The sequence below is a fragment of the Neofelis nebulosa genome, chromosome 8, assembly GCF_028018385.1.
Source record: "Neofelis nebulosa isolate mNeoNeb1 chromosome 8, mNeoNeb1.pri, whole genome shotgun sequence".
NCBI lineage: Eukaryota > Metazoa > Chordata > Mammalia > Carnivora > Felidae > Neofelis > Neofelis nebulosa.
In genome coordinates, this window is record NC_080789.1 from 96,470,724 (window position 1) to 96,492,578 (window position 21,855).

The following is a 21,855-nucleotide window of genomic DNA, read 5'->3' on the forward strand; positions in this document are numbered from 1 at the left end:
GGCAAGTCTAGGAGGATGGATAGGAGCCAGATCATGTAGGGCCTAGTATTCATTCTAAGATAAGGCATTTGGATTTTATCCTGAAAAGTAGTAGGAGTCTTTGGAGATTTTCAAATAGCAGATTGACCTAGCTGGATTTATCTTTTAGAAGTCCCAATTTGATGGTTGTATAGAAAATGGTTTGAAGATTAGTTATAATTAGTCCTCTTCCTTAAATCTCCCAGTAAATCATCATTATTCTCAGGTGAAGCACAAACTCTTTTCATTGTGACTTAAACCATATAATTCCTTTCTCTCATTTTAGACAAATGTTCTCACCATTTCCTCTCTTGTACACTGTGCCCAGTCCTGATAAACTACCTGTTGCTCTCTGAAGATGTCTATGATGACTCCTGTTTCTGCTTTGAATGGCTAGTTAGATGAAAGTGCCGCTCATTTGAGATGGATTCAGAAATGTAGAATAGATTGTTTTTCCTTTCTTTACTTGTTTCTTTCCTTTTTTTAGATGTGGGAAGAGAGCTGAGTTCAGCTTTGGACATGTTTGGGTTGCTTAGAGAAAACCATGGTTATGAAGTCTGGAGAGCTCTGAATATATGAGCCTGCAGCTGAGCAGAGCAGTCTCAGAGGAAGATAGAGATTTATAGTCATTATCAAGTTAATGATTATTAAAGCCATGAACTATAAACATAGGGGAATTTTGCATCAGTGTCAGAGACTTAGGCAAAGATAATAACATAACAGAAACCTTGAAGAGTTTCTGCAGGGTTCAAGATTGAAAGATGTCTCAGTCTGACTGAGCTGTTGTGTGATTAACCATCGTTTTTTGCCCGGGTTTCAGGAAACCCCTCAGACCCAGGCAGATGGACATAGTTCATCACTTACTCAGCTTGTGAAGAATCTGCTTCCCAAGGAAGCAAGTTGCAGAGATTTATGCAAATAAGTAATAATAACCATGGCTCTCCAGAGATGGTGGCTGGAGTGAGGTTGATGAGAAGGAGGAAGTGTGGGGTGAGATAAAAGGTAGGCCTCATCTGGATTCTTTTAGCACTTTTGGGAAATATATACCAGGTATGGAAGGATCCATATGTTATGGCAACCATACTTGACATGATTGAGCATGTTAGGCAAAGGTCAGAGGTGTAGTTACAGCTGGCTTGTGAATGAGCACAGTGGTGTCAGAGAATAAGCAGTCTCACTATATTAACAGACTTCTTGGTGCTACCAGAAATTTGAAAAAAACAATACATGAATATGCTATTATTGCTAGTGTCAAATCCCCTGCCCCCGACCTAGTGTGAATTGATTTCCAAATTAAAGCTGCAAATTGAAAATTTATTGCCTTCTCCCTTCTGGATCTTCTCCCTTCTGGATCTGAAAGCCCGGACTAGGAATTTGTAGACTGCAACAGAATTGACATCAACTTCCAATTAAGTACAGACCTCCCTCTGAAATACAAGCAAATAGGAAAAAAAAAAAAAAAAATAACAGGGCGCATAAGATACTACAGTTCAAATGAATGACCCATATTAAGGAATCAGAGCAAATGTCTTCCTGTAATTTCCTTTAAGATAGAGGAGGAAAAAACTATCAGAGTTCAAAAGGACGCAGTCAGTATACATGAAAATAGAGTAGGTAGTGTGAAAGAATACATTTAAGATCAGTAAAAACAGAATGATGATAAAGAGCATGATTGTTTAAAACAGTTTAAGCAATGGGGGATCTAGACAGATGACTAAAAAGAAATCAAATCAGTGAAATGGAATTTAACCTTGAGAAATTATCCCACAATTTGGAGAAGCAGAGATGAAAACAGTGGAAGAAAAGATTTGGGATCTGGAGGTTGATGCAGGAGTTGTTATGTGTTACTGCAACAGAAAGATATACAAGAGAATATGCAAGGGAATATGCAAGATATGCAAGGAATCAAAATACACTATATTGCTCTTTCTGAAAAAGTTACTTGATATACCTCAGAATTAAAATGTAGAGCTTGAGTGAGGAAGTCAGATAAGTAAATATTTGTGAAGAAGTTAAACATGGAGTTAAATCTAGTAATTGCTGTTAATGTGCTTTTAAAACTTAATGAAACCATGAGATATTTTGAAATAGAAGATAAAAAAGTACATAATAAACATCTAAATATCAGGTGTTATCGATAAAAAATGAGACATGGTAGTGGGATGGTCAGATGAAGAAGAAAGACACACAGGAATAAAACCCTATTAACATCTTACCTTAATATATGGCAGTGTCAGTAGATACTGTCTTATTCTTGAAGTTGGTTATCATCTAAAATAAGATCAAATATGATTTAAAAAACATAAAGGTAATTAAAATTGAATAAAACAGTTTGTATATATTCCCAAACCCTAGAGCCTAGAGACATAAAAGCATATAAATTCAATCTAGTGGGCAAAGTCCATGAGAAAGGAGAGAGGAGTGTAAGGAAAGAATAAAAGTAGAATATAAGAAAAGAGCATGATCAAACAGTTATGCTATTAAATATAAATTGAAGATATAAGTAAAACAATCTGAATGTTGAATAATGTATTTTTTAATGTTTGTTTATTTTTGAGAGAAAGCAACAGTATGAGTGGGGGAGGGGCAGAGACAGAGGGAGACCACAGAATCTGAGGCAGGCTCCAGGCTCTGAGCTGTCAGCACAGAGCCCAAAGAAGGGCTTGAACCCACAGACCGTGAGATCACGACCTGAACCGAAGCTTAACTGACTGAGCCACCCAGGTGCCTGAATAATATCTTTTAAGCATACTGCCCTATTGTGAACCACTCAAGTTGTAATTTTTTACTTTTACAAATAATTGTTACAATAAGGAAGAGCCTATATGAATTTGCATCTTTGATTACATCTTAGAATTAATTATTAGAAATGGGATTTATATATCAAGGTACATAGAGATTTTAAGGCCATCTTTTTTTTAATGGAATGATTTTATTGATTTTCACTGTCACAAAGTGTATGTCCGCATATCATTTTTTACATTAAGTTTAAGAAAAAATGTTATTCACTTTGAAATTTTAAAATATATTTTACTTGTATTAAGTGTATTTTTTCTTTACTAGTGAGAGCAGGTATTTTCCATAGTGTTAATTATAGTGGATTCTTGTTGTTCATGGTACTTAATTCTACAGAGTTGTTGCAAATACTGAAATAGTGAATACAGAACCAGTGCTCTTGGGAAATACAGAATTAGATTTCTGCCAGGTTGTGGTCAAAACATTTTATCAACTGATTCATAATCTTTATTTTTAATGCATGTTTCTGTTTAAAAATACCTTATTTAGAGGCTCGTGGGTGCCTCAGTCGGTTAAGCATCATCTGACTTGATTTTGGTTCAGGTCGCAATCTCTCAGTGTGTGGGATCGAGCCCCGTGTAGGGCTCTGCAGTGACAGCCTGGAGCCTGCTTGGGATTCTCTCCCTCCCTCTCTTCTGCCCCTGCCCTGCTCATGCTCTCCCTCCCTCCCTCTATCTCAAAATAAACAAATGTAAAAAAACCCTTATTTAATATATAATGTTGAATGTTGAACAATATGGGTGTTTAAATTATAGCACCATCATTCAATGCAGTGTTACATAGCCATCAAAAATAATGTGAGGGGCGCCTGGGTGGCTCAGTCGGTTAAGCGTCCGACTTCGGCTCAGGTCATGATCTCGCGGTCCGTGAGTTCGAGCCCCGTGTCGGGCTCTGTGCTGACAGCTCGGAGCCTGGAGCCTATTTCGGATTCTGTGTCTTTCTCTCTCTCTGACCTTCCCCTGTTCATGCTCTGTCTCTCTCTGTCTCAAAAATAAATAAACATTAAAAAAAAAATTAAAAAAAAAATAATGTGAAAGAAATGTTTAATAACATGATAAAAATCTTTATGTTGTTAAATGAAAACAGGTCATTATGATGCAGCAAATGCCTCAAATTTACAACAGCTCACTTTTGTGGGGAAACAAATCCAGAGGAGAGGGTGAGTTGGAGTATTTCAAAATAAATTAACCATTTTCTCAAGGCAAGTTCACCACTGTTACAGGGAAACGAGGACTTTGGGGCCTGCTGTATATATGCCCAGTGAAGAAGCTCAGTAACTAGGGTGCTAAATATAAATACTCTTTATTCTTGGCTTAGTGCAGGTGGCTCCATCATCTCTTGGTTTGGCTCTGCTCTTTTCCTTCTGTGCTTTGGGGCTCTATGATTTAGAGTGAGTGGATTTTTACTAAATTGTAAATTCTAAATCTTGTTGGTTAGTTGGGCCTTAACTATTTTAAAAACAGAAACCAGTTGTTCCATTCCTTGATGATTGGGAATTGCTTGTATGTGTATATAGAGATGTACATATTGTTCATATGCATAAAATAAAGGACTAGAAAGATGCTCTTTATATTTCTTTTCCAAATTTTTATGGGGAACATTCATGTATTTCTTCTATAATCAGGAGAAAACAAGTAATTTGCATAGAACTAAATACTAGATTTTGATAAATTGAGTTAGATCCCTTTAATGTGTCTCTCATTTCTACTCCAGATACAGTATTAACTGTACTTCCTGTCTGGCCTACTAGACTACAGTCTTCTTGAACACAGTGTGGTTCAGCTCTCTTCATGTGAGGCCCAGTTATGTCTAAGACACTATTCAAGTTGTTTACCCATTTTTAAATTATTTATCTCACTGAATTGTAAGAGTTTTCTGGAAACACGTTTTGCATTGGGTATGTGATTTAGTAATATTTCCTGTCCATCTGTAGTTTTTGTTTTCATTTTCTTGTCAGTGTGTTATGAAGCAAAGAAGTGTTTAATTTTGTAAAGTTTAATGTGTTAGTTTTTCTTTTGCTACAAGTGTACTTGATATCTTTAGAAATTATTGCCTAATCCAAAGTCACAAAGATTTACGGCTGTGTTTTCTTCTATGAGTTTTATTGTTTTAACTTACATTTAAATTTGTGCTACATTTTCTGTATGGCATCTTATACTCTTATGTCAAATTTATTCTGAAATATTCAGTTATTTTTTGTGGTGTTCTGAATGAATTATTTAATAAATTTCAATTTATGTATTCTTTTAAGATGCCACATCTGAGACCATATCTGTCTTTCTCTGACTTATTGCACTTAGTATAATATTACTGTTGTTGCAGGTGACTGGATTTCCCTTTTTTATGGCTGAATAGTATTCCATTGTATATATACACACACCACATTTTCTTTATCCATTCATTTATCCATGGACACTTAGGTTGTTTCCGTGTCTTGGCTATTTTAAATGATGCTTTAGTGAACATGAAGATACAAGTATCTCTTGGACATAGTGATTTCATTTCCTTCAGAAGTGGGATTGCTGGATTGTATGGTTCTCTTTTTAATTTTAGAGCAACTTCCTTACTGTTTTCTGTAGTGGCCGTACCAATTTACATTCCCACTATCAGTGCACACAGGTTCCCTTTTCTGCACATTCTTGTCAGCATTTGCTGTCTTGTGTTTTTTTCTCTTTTTAATGGGTGCCTTGCCCTGTGGAAAGGTCTGCTGGAGGGCCTGTGGTTGAGCTGATTTATCATTTTCCTCCTCCTTATGAGGAAGCTTCTGCCACATTCCTCACAGTCCCTTAGCCTGGGGCTAAGCTGTTTTTCCTTCTGAAAATGAGATTTGAGATTCTGTCTAGGGGGTCCCTGTCTGGGTGAATCCAAAGCAGAGATCCTTGAGGGTGAGCACGTGGGACATTTATCAAATACATAGGAAGCCCCACTAGGTTCAGGCAACTTTTTAGGCATTAACCATGACCATAATCCAATGCACAGAGCAGACAACATTACTGCCCTCCAGGGTTCCCGTCTAGTTGGGAGTCAGACAGTCACACTAGACGTTACAAGCAGGTAGTGTCCACAGTGCAGTTGATATGACATCATCCTGGCTTCCTTTCGAAATGGATGAATCTTCCTTCCTTCCTTTTTTTTTTTAATTGAAGTACAGTTGACACACAATGTCACATCAGTTTCAGGTGTACAGCGTAGTGATTTGACAAGTTTATACCTTATGTTATGCTTGCCACAAGTGTAGCTACCATCTGTCACCATACAATTCTTTCACAGTATCATTGACTGTATTCCCTATGTGTTATCTCTTGTCTTTTTGATGGTAGCCAATTTGCAAATATTTTCTTCCACTCAGTAGGTTACCTTATCATTTTGTTAAGCACTTCTTTTGTTGTGTAGCGCTTTCTAGTTTAATGAAGTCCCACTTGCTTATTTTTTATCTTGTTGCTTGTGCTTCGGGTGTCCTATCCAAAAAATTGTTGTCAAGAAGCATGTCAAGGAGCTTTTTCCCTGTGTTTGTTTTCTTCTAGGAGTTTTATGTTTTTCAGGTCTTAGGTTTAATCCATTTTGAGTTAATTTTTGTAAATGGTATTAAGATAGGGGTCTAGTTTCATTCTTTTACATGTGAATGTCTAATTTTCCCTGCATCATTTATTGAAGAGGCTGTTTTTTTCTCTACTGACTATTCTCGGCTTTCTTGTCAAATACTAATCATATCGATTTCTGTATTTTTCATTGCTAGTATATAGAAATGCAGTTTATTTCCATATATTGACCTTATATACTGTAACTTTACTGAATTAATTAGGCCTGGGAGTCTTTAAAAAAATATTCTTTAGTATTTTCCACCCTTAGAATCATGTACTGTGAACAATGACAGTTTTACTTCTTCCTTTCCAATCTAGATGTCCTCTATTCCTGTTTGATTGTACTGACTAGGTCCTCTGTTACAGTGTTGAATAGAAGACATCCTTGTTTGTTCCTGATCTTTGGGGGAAAATAATTTATTATTATTATCTTTTTTTTTTTTTTTTTTGCCATTGAGCATGATAGCAGTAGGTTTTTTTTGTAGACGCCTTTTGTGGAAGTTTCCTTTTATTCCTGGTCTCTTCACAATTTATACCATGACAGAGTATTATATTTTGTCCAATCCTGTTTAGTATTAGCAATAGATACTACCAGTGCTTTTAGCAGTAGATTCAGTCTATGGAGATGATTATATGATTTTATTTTTTAATTTGTGAACATGATGAATTGCATTAATTGTTTTTAGTTGTTAAACCAGTCTTGCGTTCTTGGGGTAAATCCCATTTGGTTATGGTTTAGAATCCTGTTTAGATGTTGAGAGATTCAGTTTGCTGACAATCTGTTGAGGATTTTTAATTTTTTTTTTTTTTTCAACGTTTTTAATTTATTTTTGGGACAGAGAGAGACATAGCATGAACGGGGGAGGGGCAGAGAGAGAGGGAGACACAGAATGGGAAGCAGGCTCCAGGCTCTGAGCCATCAGCCCAGAGCCCGACGCGGGGCTCGAACTCACAGACCGCGAGATCGTGACCTGGCTGAAGTCGGACGCTTAACCGACTGCGCCACCCAGGCGCCCCAAGGATTTTTATGTCTTTATTCATAAGAGGTATTGGTCTGTAGTTGATTTTTCTTATCCTGCCTTTGTCTGGCCTTGGTGTAATACTAACCTCATGGAATGAGGTAGGAAGTGTCCCCTCTTCCACTGTTTCCTGGAAGAGTGTGGGATAGATTGATATTATTTCTCCAGTACCTATTTTGTAGAAGCCATCAGTGAAGCCATCTGGGCCTGGGGATTTCTTTATGGGAAGATTTTCAGTTGTTAAGTCAATTTCTTTAATTGTATTGGGTCTTTAGATTTTTTTTTTTTTTTTTTTATTTATTTATTTATTTATTTTTTTTTGGGACAGAGAGAGACAGAGCATGAACGGGGGAGGGGCAGAGAGAGAGGGAGACACAGAATCGGAAACAGGCTCCAGGCTCCGAGCCATCAGCCCAGAGCCTGATGCGGGGCTCGAACTCACGGACCGCGAGATCGTGACCTGGCTGAAGTCGGACGCTTAACCGACTGCGCCACCCAGGCGCCCCCGATTTTTTTTTTTTTTTTTATTTCTTCTTGATTCACTTTTGTTTGTTTCTTTCCAGGAATATTTCCATTTTATCCGAGTTGTCTACATTGGCATAAAGTTATTCATTGTATCTCCTTATAATCCTTTTAATTTCTGTTAGGTCAGTTGTGATGTTCTTCTTGTATACATGATTTTATTCACAAATTACCCAATTTATGTCTTTTCTCTTTTTTGGAAGGCCAGTCTGAGTCTAGCTAAAGGATAGTCAATTTTGTGAATCTTTTCATAGAACTCACATTTAGTTTTACTGAATTTGACTTCCTCTACTGTTTTTGTGTTTTAACATGCCATTGATCACTACCCTAATATTTTTTGTTTTCTTATGCTAGCTTTGGATTTAGTTTACTCTTTTTTTTCTCGTTTCTTAAGCTTGAAGCTTAGTTTATTGATTTGTAATTAGCTTCTTTTCTAATATAGGCACCTAAGGGGTAAATGTATAGAATTTACCCTAGGAAGTTCTAGGGTAACTTAGAACCCTAGTTCTTTTTGCAAAGTTTCTGTATGTTGTATTTTCATTTCCTTTTATCTCAAAACATTTAAAAGAACTTCTTGTGATTTCTTCTTGGGCCCATTGCTTATAGAGAAGACATTAAGAATTTAGAAAATTCTCATTTGTGGACTTCTCATATATTATTGTTGTAGATTTATTAATGAATTCCGTAGTTCTCAGAGAATATACTTCATATAATTCAGTCTTTTAAAGTGAATTGAGACTTGTTCTGTGACCTAGTATGTGGTCTCTCCTAGAGTAACTTCCTTGCATAGTTTGAAGAATGTATATTCTCTTGTTATTGGATGGGACTTTTCTGTAGAGGCTAGTTTAAATTGGTTAATAATGTTCAGATTTCCATATCCTTAATGTTTTCCTGTCTAGTTCTTCTTCTTCTTCTTCTTTTTTTTTTTTTTTTAAGATTTTATTTTTAAGTAATCTCTACTCTCAACGTTGGGCTCAAACTTACAACCTTGTGATCAAAGTTGCATGCTCTTCCAACTGAGCCTACCAGGTACCCCATTTCTGCCTAGCGGTTCTAAACTTTATTAACGTAAGAGTAGGATGTTGAGATCTTGGACTGTTAATGTTGAACTATTTATCCATTGCTGTCAGTTTTTTCTTCATTTGTTTGAGGCTCTGTTTTTATATGTGTATATGTTTATAGTTGTATCTTCCTGATAATTTGATCCTTTGTCATTATAAAATGTGCTTCTTCTTTACCTCTTATATACTTTTTGTCTTAAAGTATATATTATCTGATAGAGCCTCTCCATCTCTCTTAATGGATTTACTGTTTGCTGTAACGTTTTACTTTCAACTCAATACAAAGTACGTCTTTTGTAGACAGCATATAGTTGAATCTTGTTTTGTTTTACCTAGTCAAACAATCTTTGTCTATATAGATAGAGGTATTTTTTTGAAAAGGAAAAACTGTATCTATTTAAAGGGTGCAGCCTTTTGCCTTTTGATTGAAGTGTTTAATATATTCACATTTAGTGTTATTAATGATATGGTTGGGCTTACAGCTGACATTTTGATGTTTTTTTTTATATCTTTCTTTTTTGTTTAGTTTTGGCTCTTTTTTGCCTCCTTAAGTAGATATTTTCTGGAGTGCCATTTTAATCCCTTTGCTGATTTTTTAAAACTATATTTTGGACAATAAAATAATTTTAGTGTTATTCTAGTGCATTTTTTGCATTTTGTCAAAAAATACTTTATGATAATACTGGGTCAATTTCTGTAAAGTATAGAAGTTTTACTCTAGTATAACTCCATTTCCTCCCTCTTTTTTGCTATTGTCATTTATGTTACATTTCTGTTGTAACCAATATGAAGTTATACTAATTTTTGCTTAATGAGATCTTACGTGTTTTAAAGGGTTAAAAAGAAAAAAGGAGAAAGCATTATTTGTAGTCTTTTGTATTAACGCACATATTTGCGGTTTCTGGTACTCCTTCATGCTTCCTAAGGATTTAAGTTCCCATTTGGTGTCCTGCTCCAATATAATTTTATTCTCTCCCATGTCCTTTGTGTTCCATATCTTTTACTTTTTAAACTTTTTTTGTGCTATTTCTTTTTGATTTTTAAAAATCCCCCCTTAGGGATGTAATATACAGCATAATGACTATACGTAACACTGCTATATGATACAGGAAAGTTGTTGAGAATAAATTCCATGAATTCTCATCACATAGAGAAAAGACTTTTTCTTTTCTTTTTAAAAGTTTCTACATGATGAATATTAGTTGAATCTATTATAATCATTTCACAATATATGCATACCAGATCATCATGTTGTATGCTTTAAACTTTATAGTGATGTATGTCAATTATTTCTCAAAACTGAAAAAAAAAATCACAAAAAATTCCTCCTTTTCACCTTCTGTTTCTGTTTCCTTATTTTTTTTTATTGATTCTTGTGTTATTTCTACTTTAGACTTCATTTCTGAAGTGATTTATTCTTATACTTCTAATTCTTTCATCCTGTAACCTCAGTTTTGAAGTTTTTAATTTTGTTTTATTTTTTTATGGCTAGTATGAAAGTATTATTTTGCAATAGGTGATACATTTTATTCTAGAGCCATATATTTCTGTCATATTTTAATTGTAGGAATGTTATTTTTTGTTTTGAATATTAACTTTTTAAAAAAATATTTAATGTTTCTTTTATTTTTGAAAGAGAGAGAGACAGACAGACAGACTGTGAGCAGGGGAGGGGCAGAAAGAGAGGGAGACACAGAATCCAAGGCAGGCTTCAGGTTCTGAGCTGTCAGCACAGAGCCCGATGCGGGGCTTGAACTCATGGACCATGAGATCATGACCTGAGCCGAAGTTGGATGCTTAACTGACTGAGCCACCCAGACACCCCTTGAATATTAGCTTTTAAAATGGGATTTGCCCTTAATACCTTTATTATTTTATTTTCATGTATAATTATTTTTCTTAAACTTGTCAAAGAAGGCAGTGTTCGTCATAACTTCTATAACTTGACAGAACTCTTGTGTGTGTTTCAAAATATGGCAGCTTGCTTTCTGAGATTTCCTGGCTCTGTTTCCTCCTCCCACTTTTTTCTGTGTCTTATTTTTCCATCCATTTTTCATTCTACTACCAGTAATTTATCTTCAGTATGGAGCATTGTCTGAAAGGTCAGCTTTAAGAGTTCATAGTGGGTTAAAGTGCACTAGCCCCTTTAGTGCCAACCGTGGATTCATTGTATTTCCTCATTCTTGGAGTGGCCAGAACCCTTCCTAGTCAGCTGACTTTCTCAGATTTGTTTGCACTGCTTTCCATTGTTACCTAACTTGTTTTTAGGTCTCCCAAATGCCCTATTGTTTCTTTATGATTCCTCCTGCAGAAGTGCTGATGCCAATCAGATCTTATGGCTCTTGGTAGTTTTCCATCTTTTTGTATTTTGAGGTTTTTGGTGATATATTATATTATATTATATTATATTATATTATATTATATTATATTATATTATATTATATTATATTATATCATATCATATTATATATATTATATGTGTGTGTATATATATATATATATATTTTTTTTTTTTTTTTTTTTTTTTTTTTTTTTTGCCTAGCTCTGTTTGTGAATGGATTTTCGGTTTTGCTACCTAGAGTTGCTCTCTCTGTTTTTATGTGGAGGACTTGTGGAGATTTTTTAAAACCTGTGCTGCTACCAGTACTGTCACATTCTTTTTTTATTGTTATTATTTGAGAGAGAGAAGAGAGAAAATGCAAGCAGGGGAGCGGGGAGAGGTAGAGAATCTTAAGCAGGCTCCACACTCAGCATGGAGCCTGACACGGGGCTCTATCCTACAACCATGAGATCATAACCTGAGCTGGAATCAAGAGTTGGACGCTCAACCCTTAATACTTTTCATGTCTTAACCATCCAGGTGCCCCTACTGCTGTCATCTTCTTAGTGTTAAAACAACTTCCCTATGGGAGCTCCCTTCCAAGGTTAGGTTCACATGTCAAAATTTATGACAGTAGTACTTTGGTATGACTAAACAAAGATTTATTACCCACACAGGTGGGGGAAATTCTGAGACAGGGGCAGAGGACAACTTTCTGGGAAGAGGTCCAGAAAGAGAGAAAGTGAATGCAAGTGCGCAGGTGTTCTGTAAAGGATAAGTCCAGTTGGTGCAGAATTTAAAAGAGGAACCCACCAAACATGGAATATGAAAGAGATAGCAAGGGGCTCATGTACTTGGGGGTATTGGTGGGGTTGAGTCCTATCAGTACACTGCTGATAATGACAGATACAGGGAAGGGATGACACTCAGAGGTTGTCAGCACTAAATCAAAACATCAACAGGGGTCTCAGTTTCTTTCCTTTGGTCTTCATAGTAGAGATCCATTTTTTAACTCTTGTTGTTGTGGCCTACTGCTGAAGAATGGGGCTTTGATCTTGCCTGCCATGTTTGTTTTTGGTACCCATGATTAATTTCTCCTTGGAGAAACTTACATTTCCAGGGAGAAACCAAGTAGGCCTATTTAGTAATCCCAACCAGAGAGATTAAAGGTGAAGACTATGTATTATCTCCACTTTGAGTAACAAGTCACTGTTGGTTGGATGAATCAATGAATGACCAAAAAATATGTTAAGAATAAGTGAGGAGCCCCTGGGTGGCTCAGTCTGTTAAGGGTCTGACTTTGGCTCAGCTCATGATCTCACGGTGTGAGTTCAAGTGCTGTATCAGGCTCTGTGCCAACAGCTCAGAGCCTGGAGCCTGTTTTGGATTCCGTGTCTTCCTCTCTCTCTGCTCTTCCCCAGCCTTCTTAACTCTGCTTTCTGTTCAGCTCTATTAATTACATATATCACTTAAGGTATCTAATTTTATCAAGTATTTACTGAGTGTCTAATCATTCCACCTAATTTGGGCACAGTGAGATCCTGGGAATATAAATAAGCAGTCTAGTATTTACTTGACTCTGATATGATATTGATTTTAAGAACTTTTTTATTTACAAACTAATACAGGAAATGTGCAACTTCAGTTGTAAAATGTTACCCCATCTCAGAAATGTTAAAATGTTGAAAAATATATCCTGCAACTGAGGAATTATTTATGAAATGTTTATAAAGGGCCAAGAATAATGCTAAATGCTTTTGCACATATTATCATTTAACCTTTAACTCAGTGAGGGTAGATTATCTTTCATTTGCAGATAAAATAAAGCTTGCAGAAATGGTGTAAGTAGTTAAGTGTTAGAGGGACATTGAACTCAGGTCTATCTTATTTCTGACCGATACATAAATCTTTTCAGCCAATATATAAAATTAGTGTATCTTTTAGGGAAGGTTTTTATTTTTCCTGTCTGTTTTCCTATGTTTACTTCAAAGAGTGAATTTTAACTTTTTATTTAATGATATACACGACTTAGAAGGCTTTTTTTCCTTCCAAAGTTTTTCAAAGATCTGATTATGGAATTTGCAGTTCTTTAAGATGGTTAATGAAATGATAAGTAATTTAGGGTTTGTTTTTTTTCTTTTCTTTTTTTTCTTTTTTTTTTTTTTTTTTTTTTACTATTCCTCATTTTTCAGTTGGGTTGCTTGTCTTTCTTGGCAGCTTCTCAGGGCTCTTTTAATGTCTTACCATACTGAATTTTTGGTTGATTTTAGTGTGAAATAATGTAGACCTATTTAAATTTGGACTTAAACTATGATATCACTCTTACAAATGACATAATCACTTTAGTAAATTCAATAAAGCCATTCATTTAGAAAGTGGAAGAAACAACCTCATAAGTTGACATTGTGATAGTTCTTTTGGGGAAATGAGAAGGAAAAGTAATCTGCTAGGGAATAAAGAAAAATGGGAGGATAAAATTGTGGTGATGTGGGCTGGCAGAATTGGGATGAGTTTCTAAAATAGAAATTTGTTTGGTAAACTAGTCATGCTAATCTTGTGTTCAGTTTTTTAAAAATCTAGCCTGAATTTAAAACACCTTAGTCTAGGACCATTCCATGTGCAATAACAGATACTAACTCTGCTTAGATAAAAATTATCTTACTGCCCTTGAATTTAATTTAGTATGCTGGTAGTCTTCCTCAGTATTTGAGATCATCATGTAATGTCCAGGACCTGAAAATTGGATTATCTTCCCAGAAATATGTGATGCTCTTTATTTCTCTTCAGTTGCTTATATTTTCCATTCCTCTCTCCCATACTATTTATGAAAATATTATATTTGATATTAGGTAAACATCAAATAATTTTTTTTCTGATTATTATTTTGGCTCAGAACGTGATTTACTAATCAGGAGTGTATACTAATAATTCTCCATGACACTGCAAAGTTCTGTGGTTGCGCACTAACCAAGCTGTCTGTTTTAACTTTGGTATAGTATGGATGGCTTGTGAGATTTTTGGGTCTGCTTTGTCTCATGAACACAATGCCTGTGGCAGCACTTGTTCTTTTTGCTACCTGACTTGTGGAGGTCAAGTAACCAGATAGCAGAAAGCAAGCAGAAATGATCATTTGCTGGAGCTAGACTGGGTTTTGCAGAAACAGCTCCACCAGAACACCTTTTTAAGCCCTTTCAAGTATATGTTTTTACTTTCGTTTATCGAAACCATAAATGATGGGAGAAGAAACAGGCTCAGGTTCTTTGTTTTTACACCTCAAGAAGGGGAAAACCTATTGCAGATTTAAAACTATTTCACAGTGCCAACTGTGAGTAAGCCCTGGGATTTTTCTTTTTGCTGCAACAATTTTGGCCACCTGTCTCCTAATGAATTTTGTGGAAGGCTGGAAGATGTGAGTCCAGAGGTGGAAATTGACAGTAGTGCTAATACTGGGAGCTTCTCTCTGCTAGCTTGTAGTGAACATGGGGCCTGTTGCCAAGTACTTGGGGGTTTTGGACATCATGAAAATACGTTCAAATTTACTGTGTGACTTATTTTTCATAGGTGTATTTGACCTTAAGAGATGTGTTACTTGGGATTTGTATGTGTTATTGCAGACTGTAAGACTGTTTTAATGGGCAAGATCAAATTTTGATAAAAGAAATTTTAGAAATGTTTGAGTTTTTCTGTTCTTGTTAATAGGCAGGCAGTGGTTAAAGGTTCCCTTCCACATCCTTTTGCCTTGACATTATTTGAGGACACATTGTACTGGACTGACTGGAATACACACTCCATTTTGGCTTGCAACAAGTATTCTGGCGAGGGTCTGCGTGAAATCCATTCTAACATCTTCTCTCCCATGGATATACATGCCTTCAGCCAACAGAGGCAGCCAAATGGTAAGTGATCTTGATTTTTAAATTGCAAGTTGGAATAGCTTTAGCACTCAGATGTCTGGCTTTAGTGAGGGCAGGAGGAGAGAGGACGTATCCAAAGGTAGTGGAAAGGAATGAAACATAGGAAAAATGTCAAAATATAGTTCAGGTTAAGCAGCAGCCTAAACCATTTGTAGCTTGTTATCTATCACTGTTGGCCAACTCAGCCCTTTGTTTGGGTCTGGGATTATGGTGGTAGAGAAGAGAGAAAATAAGAAACTGAGATAGCTAAGCTTATACACAAATGCGTGTCTTGTTTATATTATTTCTCTCTAATGTGTGTTTGATTTTGTTCAGATGGGTGTGTTTGAAAACAAACTTTTCTTAAAAAGAAACCTCTGTGAATGAATCTAACTACCTCAGGTTGCCTAATAAAATACCTGCTTAAGCTTTTCTATGCACACTCTCTCTCCACCTCCCCTCCTTTTTTCTTAGTTTTGCTTCTATTTTTGGTCAACCTTTGCAGTGACTTGAGCTTTGGCTGCTGGCAACAATTTATTGTAAGAGAGGGATAGAATTAGGTTTAAAAGGAATATGAGAATGTTAAGTGTTTGGCACTTGTATATAAATAAATGTCTGGCATTTGTCTGAGTGTATTTCAGATTGTATTCCAAAGCCAAAAATGAAGGGTTTTTTGGATTATGCATTGCTTTGTATTAGTTCTGTCTGTTTAGGGGGAGATAGTCAAATATTGAATGTGTTACATTGCAATCTGGTGATCATGAGTCCATAAGAATGTTTTTAAATGTAGGGGTTGGCCTTTTGTAAAAATGTATGAATTTTTCTTCCCATGCTTAGCATATTTTAGAGAATTTCCTTTTTGTTTGTTTTTTGATTTTGTTTAATGGTTGTTTTTGATTTTTGTTTTACTAGTTTGAGAATTTGCGGTTATTACTGCTTTCATCTTTCATATTTTGTTGGTCTCCATTTTATGTTGATTTTTTTCTATGAATATTATTTAAATCCATCCCTTTCCATAGTTTCTACAAGTGTGCTAATTAATCCCCGCTTCTCAGTTTTCCCTCTTTTAGTCTATTATGTTTATCTTTTCCATGTTAATATTTCCACAGTATGATTTTTCAACATTCTAGTTATTTTTCTTGGCTTTCAGTACCCTCCACCACAATTTGTTCCCATTCTCTGTGCTCACTTAGGTTTAGCTCTTACTAGTCAACAGAAACCTTAATATCCAGTTAGACTATTTGCCTTAATGTCTCACCCAGTGTACAGTCTCTAAGCTTTTATTCATACAGTTTTACCACATTTGAAATGTTCTTCTGTCTATCCTTCCTATTCTTCAAGGATCGTGTCGCGTCCTACATCTTCAATGAAAGTTTTCTTCTTTAATCCTTAGTGATTTATTTTCCATTTGGTTCAGTAATATTTAAAGTCTATAATGTATAAGATAGCACATAATTTCATTGTTTTATATTGTTTCCTAGTTTGTTAATTTTGGCATACAGACTAGATTGTAAGCTCTTTTAGGGCAGGGGTCTCCTGTTTATTTCTTGTGTATTCCTCTCAAGGTACAAAATGATAAGTCAGTTCTCATTGATTAATTTCCTTCCTTGCAGATGTTTTGGTAGTCAAGCCACCTGGATGACATTTGGTAATAATTTGGTTTATCACAGTTGCTCTTGTTATGGTTGTTAACCTTTGTGTACCTAGTGTGAGGGAGGGCATCCATAATCATTGGTATTAATCAGTGTGATTTATATTTGACAGCTACAAATCCATGTGGAATTGATAATGGTGGTTGTTCCCACTTGTGTTTGATGTCTCCAGTCAAGCCTTTCTATCAGTGTGCTTGCCCAACCGGGGTCAAACTCCTGGAGAACGGAAAAACCTGCAAAGATGGTAAGAAGGTGGTCTCCCAGAAGGAAAAATTTTAGATAGCAGTTGGAATTCTGTATGATTTATTTTATTTCTCTATAATAAGCTCTGTAGATTACAGTGTTTTGGGAGAGTAGTCACTTAATCTCTGCCTTCACAGTTGGTTATATAACAAGGGTGTTTTGTATTTGAGGGCATCTCTTTAATACTATTTTATAAATTAGTATTTCAACTAAATTTTTAATGTGCTATTTTTGAAAAAAATTAGGTGCTATTTCATTTTTCACGAGATGTCAGCCATTGATATCACAATCGATTTTTGTGAAAATGAATATTACTTTTCTTAAAAAGTGTGTTTTTAACAGTAGGTTGCACTTGAAAATAAAGAACCTCAGTGAAAGAAACAATATTTACTAAACTTCCAACTATAAAGACTGTCATGGGGTAGATAAATTTTCTAAAAGTTTATTGGATGCTATTTTTAATTGCCTTTTAACAACAGAAGTGCTTTCAGAAGAAGAAGAAAAACATTCCAGTTTCTACTATTTAAAGCAAGCAACCTCTTTCTGTACTTAACCACTGCTACTTCTGCTTACTCTCTTTACTTCCCCTATAGAGAGAGGGCACATTGGAGAAGTATGTTTAATTAGGACATTTCAAGAGACTTGTGGTTTGGGAGAACACCAGTTTTTCTCTTTTTCTTCTTAATGAGAATGTTATTCTTCTTTCTTACCCCTAGGGCTAGCTATCTGGTTTTCTAGCCACCAGCAAGACCTAGTAAGAAAATTGTTATATTTAGCAGTGACTTCTTTATCTAACTCTGAAAAGCAGAAGTCTTTATTTCAGTTGGGTTAGAGTGTTCCTGGCAAGGGGGTCAGGGAGTCAGAGAGATGGAATTGAGTTGGTGTACAGGATATTTGTCATGACTTGGCATTGATAAATTATCCTCCTAGTCAAAGGTGAAGCTGGCTGACTCTTGTCAGGCGGTTTCCATGGCAAACAATAATTTGGTTTCAATTTAAAACAAAAGGTTTTTGTAATGTTGCTTTTTTGTTTAAAACATGTAGCCTGACTTTAAAACAGAGGATTTATTTTAGTAATAGTGGTCTGTCTACTCCCTCACAGCAGTGTAAATGTACATGTTTAACTAGTATTTAAAATTTTAGATGTACATTTGGCGTGTAGTAGCTTTAAGTTAACTATTCTGTTTTGATCACCTTGCTCAAATTAACAGCTTCACTTTCTATGACTTCTTTGTTTGCAAAGTTTGGGCTGGCTCTTTTTGGTAGTTAGCAGAGGCAGTGAATGGTACAGTTATGCCTGCTTGGTGCCTGCTGTGGTATTGAGGGCTGTGTTTTCTCTAAGATGAAGTTTATAATTAGTTATCAAGTCAAAAAGTTGATCTTGAGAGCTTGACTCCTCTTCATATATTTTTTTTTGCAACTATAATTCCAGATTGCTGTGAAACTTAATACCAGTGTTTTATTTAAAAAATTTTTTTTTCCTAATATTCTTGAGAGAAAGAGACAGAGCATGAGCTCGGTGAGGGGCAGAGAGAGAGTGAGAGAGACACAGAATCCGAAGCAGGCTCCTGGCTCGGAGCTGTCAGCACAGAGCCCAACATGGGACTCAAACTCATGAACTGTGAGATCAGGACTTGAGCTGAAGTTGGATGCTTAACCGACTGAGCCCTCTAGGCGCCCCACCGGTATTTTCTTTTAGACTCACTTCTTTGGGAATCTTTTTTCAGTCTTTCAGATATCAACTTGCTTACTATCTTTTATAGTTAGATGACTTTTTGCTGGTGCCTTACTTGGACATTAAAAATCAAAACAAAAAAAAGATTGAATTTAATGTTCTCATTCTCAGCTATGTTTTTATTGAATATTATTTTGTGTTTAAAACATTTCATAAGCAAATCTGACTTAAAACTCAGTGAAATAAAAATATGAGTGTTCTTTTTTACTGATAATATATTAGCTAATATTTATCCAGTGCATGTTCAGTACATTCCTGAATTTTACATTGACGTTATTTTTAAAAAATGTTTGTTTATTTTTGAGAAGAGAGAGTGCAAGCAGGGGGGAGAGGTAGAGAGAGATGGGGACAGAGGATAGGAAGCGGGCTCTGTGCTGACAGCAGTGAGCCCAATGCGGGGCTTGAAATCACAAACTGTGATGAGATTATGATCTGAACTGAAGTTGGCCACTTAACCGATTGAGCCATCCAGGCTCCCATTCATTGATCTTGTTTAATCCTCACAGCAACCCTGTGAGAGATAGATGAAGAAAACTAGGTTTAGGGAGATCAAGTTTTGCCTAAGTTTGTATAGGAACTTGAATCTGTTTCTATCAGATCTACAGCTCTTACTCTTAACCACTGTTTTGTTAACTGATTCCCTCTCTTTGCTGCTGCTTTCCTTCACCATAGCCTTCTTTGTTCTTAATTATGTCAGGCATTGCCTTATAGTTCTCTTTGTTAAAACAGCTTTACTGAAATATAATTTGCATGCTATAAACTTCAGTCACTTCAAGTATGCAATTCACTGGGCTTTTTAACTAATTTACAGTTGTACAACCATCACAGTCTACTTTTAGAATATTCTCATCAGATACAAAAGACCTTTGTCTTGGATTTATTTACCTTTTTAAACATACTTCTTGAACAAAGGACCTATATCCTATGTCTCCTTCCTCCTTTAATATTCAACTACTTAACTTCTTAGTCATTATTCATTATACCTTTTAAGTAACTGTTATTAATTTCAGGACCTATATAACGAATGAAAATAGAGAAGGAATCAAAACTTGATTTGGAGAGCTGAGCCATTATAGAGCTTGGCCTTGTAGTCAAGCTATTCCTAGTTCATTATGTTTACTTTCCATTTCCACCCTAAATAGACCCTGAGTATCCTTTTGTACCCCTTTACTTTTCAATTCTTGAAGAGGTTCTGCATTCTTTATTTAGAATGACTAAATTTTACCTGTGGGTTTCAATTTTTTTCTTCGTTTATTTCACTTTGTCGTTCTAGGTGCCACCGAATTACTGCTTTTAGCCCGAAGGACAGACTTGAGACGCATTTCTTTGGATACACCAGATTTCACAGACATTGTTTTACAGTTAGAAGACATCCGTCATGCCATTGCCATAGATTATGATCCTGTGGAAGGCTATATCTACTGGACTGATGATGAAGTGAGGGCCATACGCCGCTCATTCATAGATGGATCTGGCAGTCAGTTTGTGGTCACCGCTCAAATTGCGCATCCTGATGGTATTGCTGTTGACTGGGTTGCCCGAAATCTTTATTGGACAGACACTGGCACTGATCGGATAGAAGTAACAAGGCTCAATGGGACCATGAGGAAGATCTTGATTTCAGAGGACTTAGAGGAACCCCGGGCTATTGTGTTAGATCCCATGGTTGGGTAAGAAGCTCTGCCGATAGAAAATTTTGCCTGGTGTTTCTGTTTTCTACAGGTTTCTAAAAACATTGACAAAAACAATATGAAATATATATTGGTTTTCAATAAACAGCTCTTTAGTGGCTGTTCATTTTTAGAACATACTGATTGGAATAAAATCTCAAATTAAAGAATTCTTAGGTTTTTTTTCCTTGAATGATTTGAATAGTTTTTCTTTATAAATTAAGTCAGTACTTGCTGACTTTGGGTGTTGGCTACAGATTTTGCCGAGGTTGCATCATGACCATGAAAAATGTGGAAAGAAATTGTTTTCAGAACTCTTTCTCTTCCTCTAGAAGATGTAATTCCATCCCATTTTTAGTACTTCTAGAATGATATGGTAAAGGATATATCTAACTTTATATATCTCAAGATATATGAATGACTTGAAAAAAAATTTTTTTTTTTGTCAGACAGAACACCCTGACCACAACCCAGGGAAACATAGCTTTCTGTATACTCACCCATGTTATTTGTTACTATGCAACTCACTCTGAGGGTGAACATGGTGACAAAGTATTACACTTCAGTGTATATCAATGCCTTAGAGCTACTTAAACTCCCAGGAGCCACAGCAGTTACTTAGCACTACAAAAAGAATTAGTTATTTTAGGAATTCAGTTTGTCATCTGAATATTACTACTGGGATAGCCTTTTTGTGTCAGAGGTGACAAGCCAGCAAGAAGAAGAGATGACTGGGGCGCGTGGCTGGCTCCGTTGGAAGAGCATGTGACTCTTGATCCTCCGGGTCATGAATTCAAGCCCATTGGTGGGGTGGAGATTACTTAAATAAATAAAAAGTTTGGAAAAAAGAGATGACTATTAATGGGAAGGAGCACAAAATATTTTGGAAAAACATAACTAAAAATGAAATCTTATTATCGGAAGACATTATCAGTTCTAGAAAACACTGTTTGATCTGAAAATTTCCTACAAGCATATGCACTGCTATTATGTCTTAAACATAACTTTTGAGCGTGTTTAAGTCCTATTTTTTTCCCTTCTGTGGTGTTAACTGATACCAGTGGAATATGAGGGGTGGACCTCACCTTTAGGATATCTGAAAGTTACAGTTTATTATCTGTGTTTAGCTCATTTTCTGTGTACTTCTGTAGGTACATGTATTGGACGGACTGGGGAGAAATCCCGAAAATTGAGCGAGCAGCTCTGGATGGTTCTGACCGAGTAGTGTTGGTTAACACTTCTCTTGGTTGGCCAAATGGTTTAGCCTTGGATTATGATGAAGGCAAAATATACTGGGGAGATGCCAAAACAGACAAAATTGAGGTTTGTTTCTCGCTTTTTCATT

At 35.8% G+C, this 21,855-nt stretch overlaps 1 protein-coding gene across 3 annotated transcripts in view; it reads left to right on the forward strand.

Annotated features, from left to right (window-relative positions):
* Positions 1–21,855, forward strand: part of LRP6 (LDL receptor related protein 6) — a 181,722-nt gene that overhangs the window by 90,300 nt on the left and 69,567 nt on the right. For all 3 annotated transcript variants that reach the window (XR_009265896.1, XM_058743646.1, XM_058743645.1), the window contains exons 4-7: positions 15,017–15,213; positions 16,975–17,106; positions 20,114–20,510; positions 21,662–21,833. Coding sequence is in view for 2 of the 3 variants with exons in the window: in XM_058743646.1 (XP_058599629.1) it covers positions 15,017–15,213; positions 16,975–17,106; positions 20,114–20,510; positions 21,662–21,833 (898 nt within the window). In the remaining variant the exon portion in view is untranslated. The remainder of the gene's footprint in view (positions 1–15,016; positions 15,214–16,974; positions 17,107–20,113; positions 20,511–21,661; positions 21,834–21,855) is intronic.